The sequence below is a fragment of the Gavialis gangeticus genome, unplaced genomic scaffold (genome assembly GCF_001723915.1).
Source record: "Gavialis gangeticus isolate Ggan-Ray unplaced genomic scaffold, GavGan_comp1, whole genome shotgun sequence".
Taxonomy (NCBI): domain Eukaryota; kingdom Metazoa; phylum Chordata; order Crocodylia; family Gavialidae; genus Gavialis; species Gavialis gangeticus.
The window spans coordinates 25,676,257-25,693,076 of NW_017729033.1; the positions used below are offsets into that span (position 1 = coordinate 25,676,257).

The following is a 16,820-nucleotide window of genomic DNA, read 5'->3' on the forward strand; positions in this document are numbered from 1 at the left end:
GAAGCAAGAGCTAGCACTCCAGCCTGCTTTAGGCTCATCTGCCTGTGCATGAGTCACATGGGGCAGTTCTAGATGGCTGTGGCAGCAGGGCCTTGGTTGAGAACTGCTGACATAAGCTGGAGCAAAACATTAATGGTTCTCAACCATTGTCCCACCGAATTAAAAAAAGTTTTGGAGGATTTCCCAGAATACAAAAAGGATGAGAACAAGCAGAATTAATAATTAGGAAATAACCTGGTAAAAAAGCGACTTGTGACGTGTGCAAGGTATTCCTAATAATCATAGTTGAAGTTAGGGCACAATTTTAGCAAAAGAATGATAAAGCAATAAAAGTAAGGTTTCTGCAGCCTTTTTTAGGATTATCACAGCCCAATTTTTCTTTAACACCATTAGCTCTTTGAAGAACCTTGTTCTGTCTGGGAGACTATTTGAAAAATAATGATTAACAGATAACTAAAGCAAAATTTTATTATTGTAAACTTTAATTCCCTTACAGTAGAAACATATACAGTACAAGCCATAAGTAGTATATCAATTTGACAGCCAAGCTTACCAGTAAAATGCAAAACTAATTTGTACCATGACTTTAAAAAAAACTGTAAAAATACTGTGCACCTTCTCAAATGTTTAATTTTGTTCTGCACATTGGTTTGATTTATATAAAACGCATTAATTCTATAAGAATCATTTACCATAGTCCAAAATTGCATGACCTAGGTGTAATGCTCTGTAGCCTGTTACCACTTTCACCTCTTCTGATATTTACATTTTTTCCCTACCTGCATTCACATATAATGTTTAAGCTTAAAGGGCAAATATAAGCTTTGCCAATACTAATTTCACATTCAAAAAGGTTAAAAACAGCTCACCTCTGAGTCAGAATAGTTTAATTATATCACAGATAAGTCCTCATTATAAACATCCAAGGTTAAATTCCCCAATTTTGTACCATGTTTGCTTATGGTTTTGGACTTTCAAGTTACAGAGCTAGCTCTGCAACTAATGGTAACATTACTGTTAACTTTACAGCACCAGGGTGGAGCTCATTTCCATGGTGATATTCAGATATACCCAATATGCACAGTTTGGGGTACTTGTTTTTTTTACTTTCCCACAAACACGTCTTTTATCTGCAGAGTAATTTAAAATCAGAACCTATGTTTTCATTTTGTGACCCAATTTTGTTTAGCTGCAATGTATAGAAACGGCTCAGGCAATCAAGTTTGTCCACCTTGTCATAAGTCAATAGGAAGAATAATTACTGTAGCTGGAAAGGAGGTATCTGATGGTCCAGAATAAGTGAGTTTAATTATGGTGTGAGCTTCTTCAGTTTGATTTTACATGACAACTTCAGGCTCAATATTAAATAGCAAGTCATCGTTTCCTCTTCGAACTTCAAGTAGTAGAGGGGACTCATTCATCACAGCGTCTTGGAGATCACTGGTAGTTATCAAAGGTCGTCCATTTACTTTGACAATGATGTCTCCATCTTTGATCCCACCTCTGCATAAAGCACAAGAAGAAAAAGTTATGTTTTGTATTCAAGGGCATGAAATTCACCTCTGTGTAGGGGGCTAGAAGAAGGTTTATGTATCACTTAATTAACTTAAATTTCATTTCAGCTATTCAAGTGGATTCTTCCAGAGGGACAAATTTAACTTAGGGTGGTACTCATTGCTGTGGTGCTAGGCCAGTGAAGGCATCTCGTTACAGTTCCAAAGGAATGCTCTGGACTTATGCCAGTTGAACCAAATGTAGTGGGTGTATATTGTCCTGTGGGCTCTGGAGTCTAAAGGGGCCAGACTTTGTCGTGTGTGGAAGCCAGCATGGCTTAGCCATGCTTAGTGAAAAATGAGACAAGAATCTTATTGAAGATATTTCTTCTGAAATAGACAAAATAAAGCAGTTTTCATTGGGAACTGCTCTCTCAAAACTTCAGCACATATCACAACATAAGCATAAATTTTACTAGTGAATGGCTTATACCATCTTTTTCCACAGGACTGTTTTATAAAGTACACATGGGCGTGTCTACATGTTCATTAATGTGCAATAGTTACTGCGCATTTAGTTTAGTACTTGCTTAATGAAGTACTAAACTAAATGCGCAGTAACTACAGCTACTGTGCAGCAGCGCTGGGGCAGTTTTTTTGTGATACTTACTGTGCAATAGCTTAATAACATTGCACAGTAGTGTATTAGCATGGTTTTTGACTGGTATGCTACTGTGCAGTGCTATTAGGCTACTGTACATTAAGTGTTATGTGTAGATGTGCTCAGTGAGTGCTCTGGAAATTAAATGTACTCTTAAAAAATTCTGAAGCAGACAACATGTGCTTACCAATTGGTTGGGTAAATATGTTTTCTCTTCTCTTTTTTTCCCTCTTTTAAAATACAGACTTTTTTTACTCGCCCTCCAAATTTATTATTTATTCCAGTAAAAATCCCCAAGTTCAGATGGATGGAAAACATGAAAAAAAAAAAAAATCCTTTCTCCAATATGAGGTATTGGGTTAGGACACTATTAATATGATGAAATAAAATGTGAAAATTGATCCAATAGAGCAGAAAATTCAAGCTGACAACTACTTTGTCATCATAACAGGGAACATAGGGAAATGTTTATTTAATAAAAACTGACAAGTAGTGTCCTCACTTATATGAAAGGTTTGTTTATTCTGCCATTCAAATACCAATATGATATATACCTCTTTAGGGTCTTTTATTTAGAGTCAAAAATAGTTTAGAATGCTATCCACGGCAATGGTGATGTTATAAATGCATGCGATTAGAATCCAAATCATAAACATTTTTAATGTCACCTTACTAAAAATCCCACATAAATTTGGGAAATAAAATGCAAACAAGAAGGAGCATGTCCTTGAATATAAATGTAGATGCTGCCTGTCGGTTTCTGCTAGGCAAGTGCTCACAAGGTGAAGAAAATGATGTTTGCTTTGGATTCTACATACCTGTGAGAGGGTGAATTTGGAACAACTTCATGTACATAAATTCCACTCCTGACATCGGGAAAATCAGCATTGCTGTGTTTCAGTTCTTCCACCAGACTAAGAGAAAAGTATAGTGTTATAATATTAGAATCAGTTATTGTTTTAAAGACAAATGATACTCAAATATATTTCCTTTTTCTCATCTTTTTTTCTGTGTCAAAAATACCTATTAATTAACTTAAATATCATCCACTTCAAATTTCCCTCAATAAAGAAACCAGTGCAGCATATTTTTATAAAAGATACAATTTATTAGTATGAAACAACATATCTGGCAAAGGAAATGAGAAAACAGCTCGGGCATTTAAAAACAGACAGAGACACAACAGCAAGTCTCTCGCTCTCTCTGACTTGTGCTGAAGAAGGCCCTCAGTCAACCCAGCTTTGAGAAGATACCTGGCCATCGGGCTAAGGAACTAAAGACAGCCAGATACAATCCCTTACCTGACATTGGCTTCAGAAACTAGCATGACTTAACCACACTACCTTGATGAGCAGTCTGTGCCTAGGATGGACCTTAGACTACGCCTGTGATCTTTAAAACATGTACAGAAATAACTTGTATGGTTTGTTTTCTGGTTGGTAACATGGTGAGGCCAAGACCCAGTTGTGCTAGGTGCTGTACACATATGACAAGAAAGACATTGTAACATTCACTGTGGCAATAAGGTAGAGTCTTGCTAATAGTCTAGTTTGTTTTGCATTTCTTTCCTTAGTATAAAACATGACACTTCTGATAACTAATAGTCAACCAGGATTCTGCTATATTTAAGCCACAGCCAAACCAAAGTCTAGTCCACAGACTTCTGTATTTTTCAAGACAAATATTGCTTCCATTTACAGTATTTTCCCTGATTTCAGGTTGTTTGAATTTGGCTCATTCAAGAGATAGGAACCAGCTGCAAAATACAGATTTGAAACCACCCATATTCCCCCATGTTTGGAGATGACTAGGTAGAAGCTTCAGTACATTATTGCTTTAAGCTCATCTCTGGGTGGAAAGATTTCCAAACTCAATGCATTTCATGGTTGAATTAGGCTCCACATCAGAGTGGAAGTTTGTGGGTATGCAGTCAGACACAGAGGAAGCCAACAGTACTTCAAAAGCTGCTTCATATTTTCCCTCAAGAGGTTAATAAAATTAAATACACACAGATGAACTGCTATTTACTGAGAATGACCCTAGCTATCTCTCACTATATTTTGTTAGACCCTTTGAATGAAGTAAGCCTCACACTGAATGGGTCTGTCCTGGTATTCAAGGACAGAACCCCAGCTTGTTAACTGGGGTAGGAATGAATGCAGTTATATTGTCCCAAGATGAGGAGACAGCAATAATATACCTGAGTAAACGAACTGTTTAAGCTAACATACCAGCTGCAAATTATATTGTTTAGTTACACAATTCTCTGCCATGCTAGCTACTGGTAGGAAAAAGTGTTATCATAAGAGCTCTCATTTGCTGTCCAGTGATAGTTCAGAAACTTTAAAATTTCTGGTGCATATTTGATACAATGAACAGAGAAAAGTCTAAGGTACTGTTTTTATTCTCAAAAAATGGGTGACACCTGGCTGGATGGCAGCACTATGGAAAAAGATGTGGGCGTCTTGGTCTATCACAGACTCAATACGAGTCTGCAGTGTGATGCAGCTGCACAAAAGGCAATGCACCAATAAAAGCATTAGGTGCAGAACATGGGAGGTGATAGCACTTCTCTGCTTGGCACTGGTTAGGCCTCATCTGAAGTACTGTGTGCAGTTCTGGGTCCCATGTTTTAAAAAGGACTTGGAGAAGTTAGGGAAGGTCCAGAGGTGGGTAACAAAGATGATCAAAGGCTTGGAAAGCAAGTCAGATGAGGAGAGGCATGTTCAGCTTGCAGAAAAGTCACTTAAGAGGGGACATTATAGCAGTCTTCAAATACTTGAAGGACTGTCATAAAAACAATGAAAACACCTTTTGTCTCTTGCTTCAGAGAGGAGGATGCAGACTAATGGCTTGCGGTTGTAACAAAGTAAGTTTAGATTGGCTATCTGGAAAAACTTCTTCACTGTTAGAACAGCGAGGTAGTCGAATAGACTGTCTAGGAAAGTTGTGGACTCTCCATTGCTGAACGTGTCCAAGAAATTGGACAGCCACTGATCAGAGATAATCTAGGTGCAACCACACCTGTGTTCTACTATGGGTATTTTATATGCTTTTGGGCTTTGTTGGTCGCCCTGCACTCTCTCCCCCCTTTCTGTTATGCATGTTAGGGTGTTTTTTAAGCCTCCCTCAGAAGCATTGGCTACAGCCAAGCCTGGGGACTTTGGGATGTGCCAATACTGCCTCTCTTCGGCCAATAGCCAGAGGTTTCTGGCTAGGGGGTCTTGCCCCTCTGCTCAGGGTCAGACTGATCACCATATTTGGAGTCAGGAATGAATTTTACCCTGTGGTTAGATTAGTACAGACTGTGGGGTTTTTGCCTTCCTCTGTAGCAGGGGACATGGCCCTCTACCTGGGATTTCTTGAGCATATATTGACATTTCATAAAAGCATGATATTGGCTGCCCTGGTTCTCCTGCTTTACCTGTGGTTGGTTAGGGTATTAGGTCTGTGTTTTATCAGGGTTGACAGTAGTTTTATGTATCAGATTAGTAGTCTTAGTAGTAGTCTTAGTTTAGATTATGGATTGTATGGGATTGTTTGGATAGGGATGATCTTGCCTCAGGCAGTGGGTTGGACTAGATGACCTCTGGAGGTCCTTTTCCAGCCCTGCCTCTCTATGATTCTATGATTTTAACTGCCAATGGATTTTTTTTAAGGGTGAACTGAAACAAGGTGAACAGAGGTGAAGGTGTTGCACCTGCACTTTTGGGCTAAGTACAGACAGTCAAAAAGCCTGAGGGTGAATCTATTCAATCTTCACAGGTTAGTCTAAACTGACTGAACCAAGAAGCAAGTGAAGAGACATTCACTTTTGATTCAAGAAATGCAGCTACATGCCTGCAGTGTCTCAGGCCAAAAGCCAGGGGGTGCTAAAGCATGCCTCCCTACTCAGCTGGAACAGACAGCTTGGGCCAAGGCTAACCCACCTACCCTGTGAAGAAGGTGCAAAGCATTCTGGGATGCTGAGGAACTGTGAGTTAACTTGACTCTGAAGGGGATCTTGGACAGAAATTCCATAAACCTAAATCCACTTAACCTAAATCAGCTAAGTCTGATATTACATTCATCCAGGTTTATCTTAAACAATTTTCAGTCATTGGTCTAATAATCTCATTTCAGTCATTGGTCTGTGTGGTCCATTTGCATTGAACTTTGGTTGTGTTACAAGTTTGACCTGGTTTCCAATCACTTATACCAGTTTAAGTGTAATGTCTGTCCCTAGCCCAGCTGAACTAATGGTAAAGTACTGCCTTTATTTCAAGGGCTAGATTCACAAGAAGGATTTGGGCACCTAAACCCAATGTTTATCTACTTCTGGCCTTCTCCAGACATCTGCTCACCTCTTGCCTAATCCCATAAGCACACAAGTATCTGGCATTGGGCATGTGTACAACTCCCTAACCAAGAAGCTTCACAGACCAGGAGCTCCTTATTCAATCCAGAATTTCCCTAATGGGAGCAAACCTAATTTCACACAAGAGGTAGCCAGAAAGAAGTGATTAGATAATATGATTTTTCAGTGGGATTTAGCAGACTCAGGTCAAATTCTTCTCCTGTCTGAGGTGGATGAGATATTTGAACCCACATCTCTCACAAAGACACTCTTAACCACTGGACTATAAGGGTATGTGTGGGGCTACCTCATTTTCTTCTGTTTTCAGTCTTCCACTTTGTGTCAAGTACTTGAATATCCATTATGGAGGTAGGGGAGGACAAAAAGAGAGATATTTATTTAATAGTCTTTCTTTATAACCTAATGGCATACATATTCACCTGGGAGATCTGGGCCCCATCGCCCTCTCCAGTGACTATTTCATATACGAGCGACCTATTGCCTTCATTGTTAGATCTGTTGTAGGGTGGAAGGAAAGGCTTGCAGCTATGAATCTGAGTTAAGGGAGGGTCTTTCCTCCAACTCAGAATTAAATGCCTCTCTTTAGGAGGTTCTACAGATGGCTTTGGTAGTCTACATGCTGCTGTCTCAATGTTGTTTTAGCTACCTAGATCTTCCTTCATGGTGGACAAATCTACATGAGACAGTGACTGAGCGGTAGTCAAATAATACTGTGCAGTAACATGTCACAGCACTAACAGTGCTAGTACACTACTGTGCAGTATTATTAGGTTACTGCTCAGTAGTGTCACTTAAAAGACTGTGCAGTAACTCTGGTTGCCAGTAAAATCAAGTACTAAATAAAATGTGTGGTAACCACTGTGCAGTAGTGTCTCATGTGGGGTAGCCTGGGTACCTAACTTAGGGTTCTGAATTATGTTAGGTAGTAAGCCGCCTAATGGTTAAATGTTGTATTTCTTATTATAAACTAGCCATTAATACAACTTTTGCTTTACTTATGAAAAAAGGAAATGGGTTCTAAAAGATTATCAACTGACTAGGAAAACCAGAACAAGAAAGTTTTCAGATCACTCATTAATGAATATAGTCACCAATGTCAGGATTTGGAAAACTGAGACACAACAAATTTAATGATCTCAGAACATAAATTTCAATACTGAGAACTAAAAATATTCATAAACTTTGCTAAAGCTTACACACAGATCTAGGCTCTGTGGCAGTTTAATTCAGTAGAATTCTGAATTTAGCAGCTTTGAACTACTGCTCGGGAAATACATAATAAACTGTATGTGCCTCATTGCAGCCTATATTTAAAAATACTTACGCAGGTGTTATTGTCAGCATTCTTATGCCAATGAAGCGCTTCTTCCCATCTGGAAAAGAGGAGGTATATTTAAGAATTTTAAGTAAATAATCAAAAGAACATTTGTGCAAGAAATTCAAACATAATATATCAAACTTTGCAATACAGATACTGCAAAGAATACAGAATGACTAGAATAAATGCCTTCTTCCAGGAACCTCTACACTAGAATAAGGATTTTTCATCCCAAATTCCATTGTGGAGACAATGGATGCTACAAAAGAGCTCACAAAAACTCAATTTTAGTTCTGCAAAATCCCTTTTCCATCAGCAGAATCGATGGAAGACGCTATGCTGCTATACATATTTTTCTTAAGTAAAAAACTGTAAATTTCCAAGAAGCTAAAATACTTGCTAGCACAAAAATCTTTCATTGTTTTTAAAATACTGAGAAAATGGAAAATGTTATATCATAGTGTACTTGTTTTAAAGCAGGTTAAATCAACATTATGAAGATGTTTTTAAAGAGGAGAAGGATTCAAAAAGAATTTTAAAGCAATGGTTATTTGACCCCAGCAGTCTTTCCTGCCCAAAGCAGGGGGCTGGACCCGATGATCCCATGAGGTCCCTTCCAGCCCTAAACTTCTGTGAATGTAAGATTTTTTTCATTTTTTGGAAAAACACTTCCCTCGTGGCCTGACACTGCAGGATGTGAGATCACATGGTGCTGAAGCTAATAGCCCTCTTGTTTAGTCAGGAGGACACTAAAGGGATAGCATTTTGAGGGAAGGCTCCTGAGAACTTCCTGTGGAAGTCATTTCTTTGTTATATTTGCCAATGCTCATATTTGGTAACCTGCAGGTCATACTGTAAAATCCAGCCATGCAGAACAGTTTGCAAATTGGTGCCTAAAATTTTCAGTCATCCAAGCAGGGACCAGAAAGAACACCTCACATGACTATGCCGAATGCACAGCTCATGCAGCTATCCCACAGTGTTTCAAACTGGTGTGTGGGTTTATTTTTGTAAAGCAATCTATAGCAGTTAACTTAGACTCGTCACACATCTACAAAGCAGGTTAGTATAATCTCAAATATGTAACTTGTCCCAAAGTTTAGAGTTGCTCGGTTTCCCAGGCTGTACCTGAATAATGAGGCTAAAGTGCTGAATGACAGCAAAAGCTAATTCATGTAGATAGACAGCAGTATGCAGCTGAAAGACTACTAGATAAGCTATGTGAAGCTCAGTGTATTTGCTTCAAAGGCATGAAAGAAAATGGTGAAAATAACCAGGACACCAGCTTGAACCTGCAAGAAGTTCAAATAGGAAAAAATCAGACATAAATTTATTGGTTCCTGAAGCTAAAATTGTCAGTAGTGGCCATGCTATTATTCAGCTTTTTTATGAACTAATTAGATTTAATACTTCCTGTTGTGAGTGCTTCAGCAGTTGACTATATCCTGAATAAGACAGTATTTCCTCTTATTTGTCTCAGAGTAACTGACTTTAGCTTCTTTGAACATCCCTGTGTTTCATGTTATGAGACTGGGTCAAAAAGGAGGGAATAGGCAGTCCCTTTTAACTCCAGCATAAATAACCCCAGTCTTGGGGACACAGGCATGCATTCCTCACATGCCCAGTAATCTCATTAATGTCAGTGGAAGTTTGAAGTGCCCAAGGCACATGTCTATACAAGATGCTTTACTGCACAGCAGACTAATTGGCTGAATAATAAAGCATCACTGTCTACACTTGCACAGCAATTAGGGTGTAGTAGACTAATTTACTGTGCTTGTATATCCCTGTCAGATACAAGCGGTATCTGGCAGTATGGTGCATTACTGTACTTAAATGCACATGTAGACAGTGCCATCAGGATTAGTTGATTCTGGCTCAAATTGAGCTGGAGTATATTCAATCACATGTAGATGTGCCCAAGGAGTGCAGAATTTTTTAAGCTCTTGGCAATTTTCTATCATGCCTCCAAGCATCTTTGCTTATTTTCCCTGGGATGTTTAATCTCTTTTGCCTTCTTAAGGTGAAACTGATACGAGCAATATAAGCTTCAGGAAGCTCCAGATGGAGAAATCTTATCGATTAGAATTGAATTTTCAAAGGTTCTGGTCAAGAGACAAATTCTCTGCATCCGATTTATGAATTTGGCCAGATTAGCACATATACATTCTTTAGAATATAAAATTTCATTAAAAAATAATATCTAGCTCTCATGGTTGCAACTGAAGCCTCTTGAATGAGACCAAATTGTGAAACAATGCATGATTGACTTCCTGAGCCACAGACATGGTAGAGGCAGAAGAGGGGAAAGAGTGGGTAAGGATAGGGAGCCAAGAGCAGAAAGACTGTGGATTCGACAGGATGTTGTTTTCCCGGGTGCTGACTTTACATGTAACGTAAGACCTTAAACAAGTGTGATAACTGAAGGGTTTGTTACTACATAAAGGCCTCATCTTTCTTGCATCCCTCTCAGCAGAAATGTAACTGGTCATTTTGGTGCACTGGCTGGGGTGGAGGGTTGTGCCAAGGGTCAGAGAACAGCAGGGGAGAATCTTACCAGAGATTCAAAAGACCCTGGCATCAATGGTTGCCATCGCCACTGCTCCACGGGCTCCCCACAGCCAGCAATGGTTGCTTCTGCTATTGCCTGGGTTCACCACCCACTGGCAGCCATTTCTGATGCTACTGGGTAAATACTCCCTTTAAATTGGTGCCCAGGGCTGGCATTCTTGCCTGTCCACCCCTAGCTACATTACTGTTCTTAGGGAGTTAAGTATGAGACCTGCTGGAGCAGTGAAGATAAATATTCACACTAGATGTGTCTACACGTCGCTGTATGGGTGGCAATGTTGCTACAGTGACATGCTTTAGTACTTCCTTTTGCTACTAAAGCATGGTGCAGTAATTATGTATACTGTGCCGTGTGCGCAACACATAATTAGATTTCACCACTACGTCACCGTAGCAGCACACTAAAAACAGGGGAGCATGCTACTATGGTGACGTAGCTGCCCATCACACACAGACCCACGTGATCACTACGCTGCACGGTACAGACATGTAACACATTGCTGTGTCACCATAGGGTGATGTGTAGACATGCCCACATGTTCATAAATTATATTAAAAATGGGATTGATTCCCTCAGCAGAACTACTTTTATATACCTGGTTTCTAATATCCTTATAAGAAATCTCATGAACTACATGCAACCAAGGAAGGTATTTTTTGGATTATTTTAACTGGTGCCGGGGCCTGCAGAGAAACCCTCTAAAATAACTCCCATATCTTTTTTTTTAAGCATTCCACAAATTTAGAGCCCTTGAAACATGCAAAAGCCATAGACTCCTTTGTTTGCAAAAGCACATTAGGCTTCATTTATCCAAGTCAAAGGTCACAAAAACAAAGCTCTGCTCAAAAAAAGAAAACCAGAGGAAGAAGAATGGTCAGTCTTCCTGGCAATATCAGCAGAGAAGCCAAGAACTGAATGGGCACAGAGACTCAGAGCACTTCATCACTGAGGTCAGGATTGAGTTGTGTTGGCAGTGCAAAACAGGGCAGCTGGAACTGCCATTTGCTGTTGCATCTGCTCTGTGGATAAAAAGTCTCCAGATACATTATTCTGGCAACTTTCATGAGCACTTAAAGAAGAAAAAATAATTAAGAAAGCCAGCATGAAATGGAGAGAGGTCCTAAACATAGCATGCATCTTACCAGGGTAACTAGGGCTTCTTGTTTTAATGTTCATATGCTGGAATAATCAAACTGCATATATGTACAACAATTTCAATCTGAATCTTGATTATCGTAGAGCAAATGATTGCTTTTAAATGAACATTTAAATGTCTCTTAAACACGAAGTGCCAGATTCACCTGAGTGGTTAGACACTTTAAGCCAGATTCATTTCCATCAATTAGGTTCCTGACAAGTTAAAGGCATTGTGGGATCTGATCTGTGATTCCAGAAATCTTGCTCCCTGGCATGCCAGTAATGCATGGCAGATGGCACCTCTCACATCAGATCCCATTTAACCATATTGCCGGTGCACAGGGAGCCCAATCCCATACTTCCCCTGCACTGGCAAGTAGCAAACTTGGGAGCACACCATGCAGGTAGGAGCCCTGTGAGCTGACTGAAGTCCCTAGCCACCAAACCACACGGTGCTCATGGTGGACTCCTGGAGCTGGGAGCTCTTACCAACTGACAAGCCTTCCAGCCACAGAAGCTCTGATCAGCTGGTGGAGCTCCTATCTGGGGAAGCTCATGGTGTGCTCCCATGGCTGGGACCTCCGACCAGCAGAGGGGCACTCTCAGCCTCTGGGGCACACAAGAGTCTTGAAAGGCTCCTGTGAACTCCGAAGGCTGGGCACTGGCCACACTTTCAATTCAAGGTTTGATACGAGCCAGCCACAAAATTATTACACATGTTTTGTGTAGTAACTTTGTGGCTAATTCATCATTTTATCATGCCATTAATTGAATGAACATATTGCCAGGTCACTGCTTAAGAAGTGATTAACCAGTTGTCTGTCAGGGACTTTAGGCATCGAAATGGACTTAGGCACTTAAGTGAGATTCTATTCCACAATGTTCAAGTCCTGAAAATCCATTAATGCATCTACTTTGTAACACGTGCTCTTCTTACCTTTACAACTGAGTTTCAAAGAAAGCAGTAAGGAGGTGGAGGAGCTACTGACCTTGTGCATTAACTTTTTCATGGACTACAGCCAAGTGAAATACAATCACACTTAGGTGCCTAAATCTAGTTATGTGCCTAACAAATAGAATCTGACCCTTTTTGCTGATCCAGACAGGAAAAAAACAGTTAAACTAAGATCAGTTAAACTAAGTTTATAGGTCTTTTTTTTCTGTCAGTGATGTTTTGCAAAGCAGCTGGAACTTCCTGGTGAGTCTGGCCCAAAACTTTCCGACAGCAATTAGCAGTGTAAACAACTTTCTATTCTGTGAGATATTTTGATGCATAAGAATGACACCAAATACTAGGGACCTCTTCATTTTAATATTAAACATCTTTATTGAGTATTACAAAAATATACACAATAAAATGGGCAGACAAATAAGGAACTAAAGGCACAAAAATTCCCAACTACAACACTTTAGCAAGCACTATTGAAAGGTACAGATGAAGGACCCAGCCCTCCAAACACATATGGCCATGAGTAACTATATTACATGAGTAATATACTCCTTTGTAATAAATGAGAGTTTTGCAGTTGATTTCAGTGAGTCAGGAATTCACCAAGACCTAATGAAGGAACCAATCCTGCATTCTTTACGTGATCTGCAGGCAAAACTGGTGTTTCTCTGCTCGCTCCCTTTGCGTCTTGCAGGCTGGATGAATGGTCCTGAAATGATTTAAGAAAAATATTCCACTGCCAAACAGATTCTATGAAATGAATCCAGCCTCTCATGCTGTGTACTTTCTCAAGCAGTGTAACTGGGTCATAAACTATGACCAATGATCTGCATGTGATTAGGAGAGATCTCTTCTGTTTTGAAGAACTTCTTTAATGACTATTATCAGTGTTTCCTTGGAAATACCCATTTATTGTTATTGTCATCACTAATAAATATAATTTGCAAAACATGAGCATGTATACACGAGACACTTTACTGTGCAGCAGACTGATTTGCTGAGCAGTAAAACATCACCATCTACATGTGTGCAGCAATTAGGGTGCAGTAGACTAATTTGCTGCTCTGCTAGATAGTCCTGTCAGGTACAAGTGGTATCCAGCAGCACAATTACTAATTTTAAATGCATGTGTAGATGGTAATGTCAGGATTACCATCTGGGTCAATCGGAGTATATTCAGTCACATTAATTGCATGTGTAGATACACCCCTTAAAAAGTATTGTTAGGTCCACATTCACCTAATCAGTGAGATGTCTAGTTGGCCTCATAGGTAAAACTTTTTCCCTAGTCTAACTGTAACTGTTCTGTGTTTCACTCTTGTTAATATCATTCTATAAAGTTCTCAGATTCAGTCCCGGTTCTGAAATTATACCCAAACTTACAGATTTGCCTATATATGTACTCAGATTGTGGGGGGATTAATTAGAGCAGTTCTTGGACAGGTGCTCTAATTAAAACAGCTCACTGCCACACGTATTAAGACCTCCTGCGTCCTTAAAATATCTGCAGGGACACTTTAAAGCTCCTTAGTTAAAGTGCCGCTGTATCCATTTTGAAATGTGGGTGGGCTTAATACACATGGTAGCAAGGCAAAGCTGGAATATTCCCATTAGAACATGGAGCAGACTCAACGAATCAAGTCTGCCCTAATGCACTCTAATTAGAACGCAAACAATCACCTCTATAGGCAGCCTTGGTTTCCTAAAGGGAATCAACTAAGAAAGTAACTGGTTTCACAATTGCTGATCAGATGTTTAAATGTGGATTAAGATGGGTTAAGGTGGTAACTTTTAACCACTTGAGTTTGCAATTGGTAGCTTTCCATCTCCATTTTCCCTATTTATGAAATAGGAATGATTTTACCAAAGTTACTGAGGTATTCAAGGCTAGTTAACAGTTTTACAAAGTTTTGAATAATTAACTAACTATAGAAGAAAGCTGTTGTTATTATCAAGGTAATAAATCAAATATTATCATTATTACCCTCCAGTTTGACAATTCATTCAAATATTTCTCATGACTAATTAAATAAACATTTTTGATTCTTCATGTTAGTAGGTTATGTATTTATTTGTAATAGTTCACTCTGACTACTTCATGAATCTGCACTCAGTATACAGACCTGCTAAAATTGAGATTTAAAAAGGCTGTGGTCAAACTCATAAAATACTGCTATGGATGTCTCCTCTAAAGAAACCTCCTCCTCAAATTAATCTGTGAAGTCTCTTAGGATTTGTCCCCTTGTTATCTTTCGACAAGTCACAATAGAATGAAAACACCCCGATTCTTATTTCCTGTGATTTAATTATAGCAAGATTTTGAGGGTAAATCAAAGTTAAACAACTGAAATAAAGCCATAATCAAAAGTATATGAAACTTGAAAAATACTCCTACATGCCAAAAAATGAAAACACATTCCATAGCATCATGTCTATATCTGCTGAAATAAGACCAGTCCTTCTGGACTTCGCAATAGCAAGAATTTTTTTAAAAATATCTTTAAAAACAGCTCCATTTCCAAGGAAGATGTGCTAGGTAAAACAAGTAAAGAAATGGCCCCTGCTTGGCTGAATGTACCATCTAACTTTGGAATGATGCCGTAAGTGAGGGTCAGTAAACCAAGAGCATACGTAGATGAAGGACAGCAGTGAAAACAAGATGAGATTGCTACCCGCTAAGGTACATAACATCACAATGGTTTGGATCATCCCTATCATCCTTTGTAGACTCTGCAGCAAAACCATTTTTAAAGTGGATGTGAATGGAGAGAAAAGCAGTCTACATCTTATTCTCCACAGTCACTTCCTCTCTTGGTGCAATCTTTTCATTTCTTCAAGATACAAAAGAGAAGGGAAAGCCTCCTTGCATAATCTATTCCTAAACATAACTCAGGGTGAACGAATTCATCTGCAATTCTCATCTATCGCAGAGACCACCCGTCGTCATCTGATGTATAAGACTGTCTATTCTTTGGGTCTCTCAGTTTACAAACAATGGAACTCACTGTTGCTTCCAAGAAATCGCCTTCAAATCCCTAGTCTTTAAATATAATGAGCTCTCTCAGGCTGTCAGCCAAAACTGCTTGCCTCAGCTGTGTGTGGCCTGCCTTCAATTTATCCCAAACAGCTTAGACATCAAAAGAACCCCACAGTTTGGTGACACCCAGAAGTCCATACAGAAGAATGAATCAGAGCTGTATCTTCTCAGTCCACCATATTACGAAATGCATATTCAAGCAGTTAATGAAATAGATAAATTACAGTTGAAATACAGATACATCCTTCCATATATTGTTCTTATAAAACCTAAACCATTTCTCTGACTTAAATGTATTTTATTTATTCCAATTCCAGCTCATTCCAATTCATTAATTTTGTATGCTAAATTATTCATATAGCTGTGAGCCTAACTTCTGTCAATTCTGTCAATGGGCATATTAAAGTTGTTGTACTTTTAATGAGCACATCAGTGATTTTTGGCCAAAATTTCCCTTTCCCCCTATAGTTCTGTAGTTGGTTGGTCACCTCTGGGTGCTAGTAAAAGTAAATATAAAAAATAATGGTTCATTCCTCTAGGTATTATAATGACATTATTATCTAGTAACACATGGTTACAAGGGCTACAGCAGTAGCTCCAGAGACATGAATTTGAGCTCAGTTCCATTCAGTCCAGTTTTAAATGGGTTCTTTGTCATTTGGCCTGGAAATCAAAGGCAAACAGACATGAAGTAGCCACATTGCTCTCTTGTGTGCTATTGGCTACAGAACCTGGTGTGCCTTAACCACACAAGCCCTGTGGGCCACTAGGCTCAGGAGGACCTTTGACCACAAGGATATAATTTATAACATGTTTTAGGTACCTCAGGATAAAAGGGTTTCTATTTATTTTTTCATTCCTCAGTGTTATATCTGGCATGGTGCATACAGTACAGCAATGTAACATTAGGAAAGGATGAAGCAGTGAGTCAAGTTCCAGCCTGAGACTGAAGAGCTAAGTACCGATGTACAAAAAGCCCCTGAAAGAAGTGCCTTAACTATTGCGCTTTACCTAAAACACTATAAGTTAGAGCACAAGGAAACAAAACAGATGTTTGCTGGTCAGTGGGCCTCCTTACAGTAGCCACTGGCGTGCTCCTGCACACCTCCCAGGAGGCTGCCCAAGCAGCCCCTCTGCAGCCATGCACCCCACCCCCCCAGCTCATGACTGTCAGTGGCAGCTGGGAGGGGGAGAGACTCCAGAACCCTTCCCCACCTGGCTGGGGCTGCTGCAGGGGGAGAGACCCCAGAGAGGGAGCTCTTCACCTGCAGCCCCCTTGCTGGCTCCACGGGTACA

General features: G+C 39.6%; 1 protein-coding gene across 2 annotated transcripts in view; it reads right to left on the reverse strand.

Annotated features, from left to right (window-relative positions):
* Window positions 1-450: 450 nt before the first annotated feature.
* Window positions 451-16,820, reverse strand: part of HTRA3 (HtrA serine peptidase 3) — a 58,004-nt gene continuing 41,634 nt past the window's right edge. The window contains exons 7-9 of one of the 2 annotated variants that reach the window (XM_019526415.1): window positions 7,836-7,884; window positions 2,973-3,068; window positions 451-1,503 (exon numbers count right to left, since the gene is read on the reverse strand). In XM_019526415.1, the coding sequence (XP_019381960.1) occupies window positions 1,338-1,503; window positions 2,973-3,068; window positions 7,836-7,884 (311 nt within the window). In that variant the 3' untranslated portion in view covers window positions 451-1,337. Of the gene's footprint in view, window positions 1,504-2,972; window positions 3,069-7,835; window positions 7,885-12,841; window positions 13,197-16,820 lie in introns of those variants that run through there. The other variant, XM_019526416.1, reaches the window with a different exon arrangement.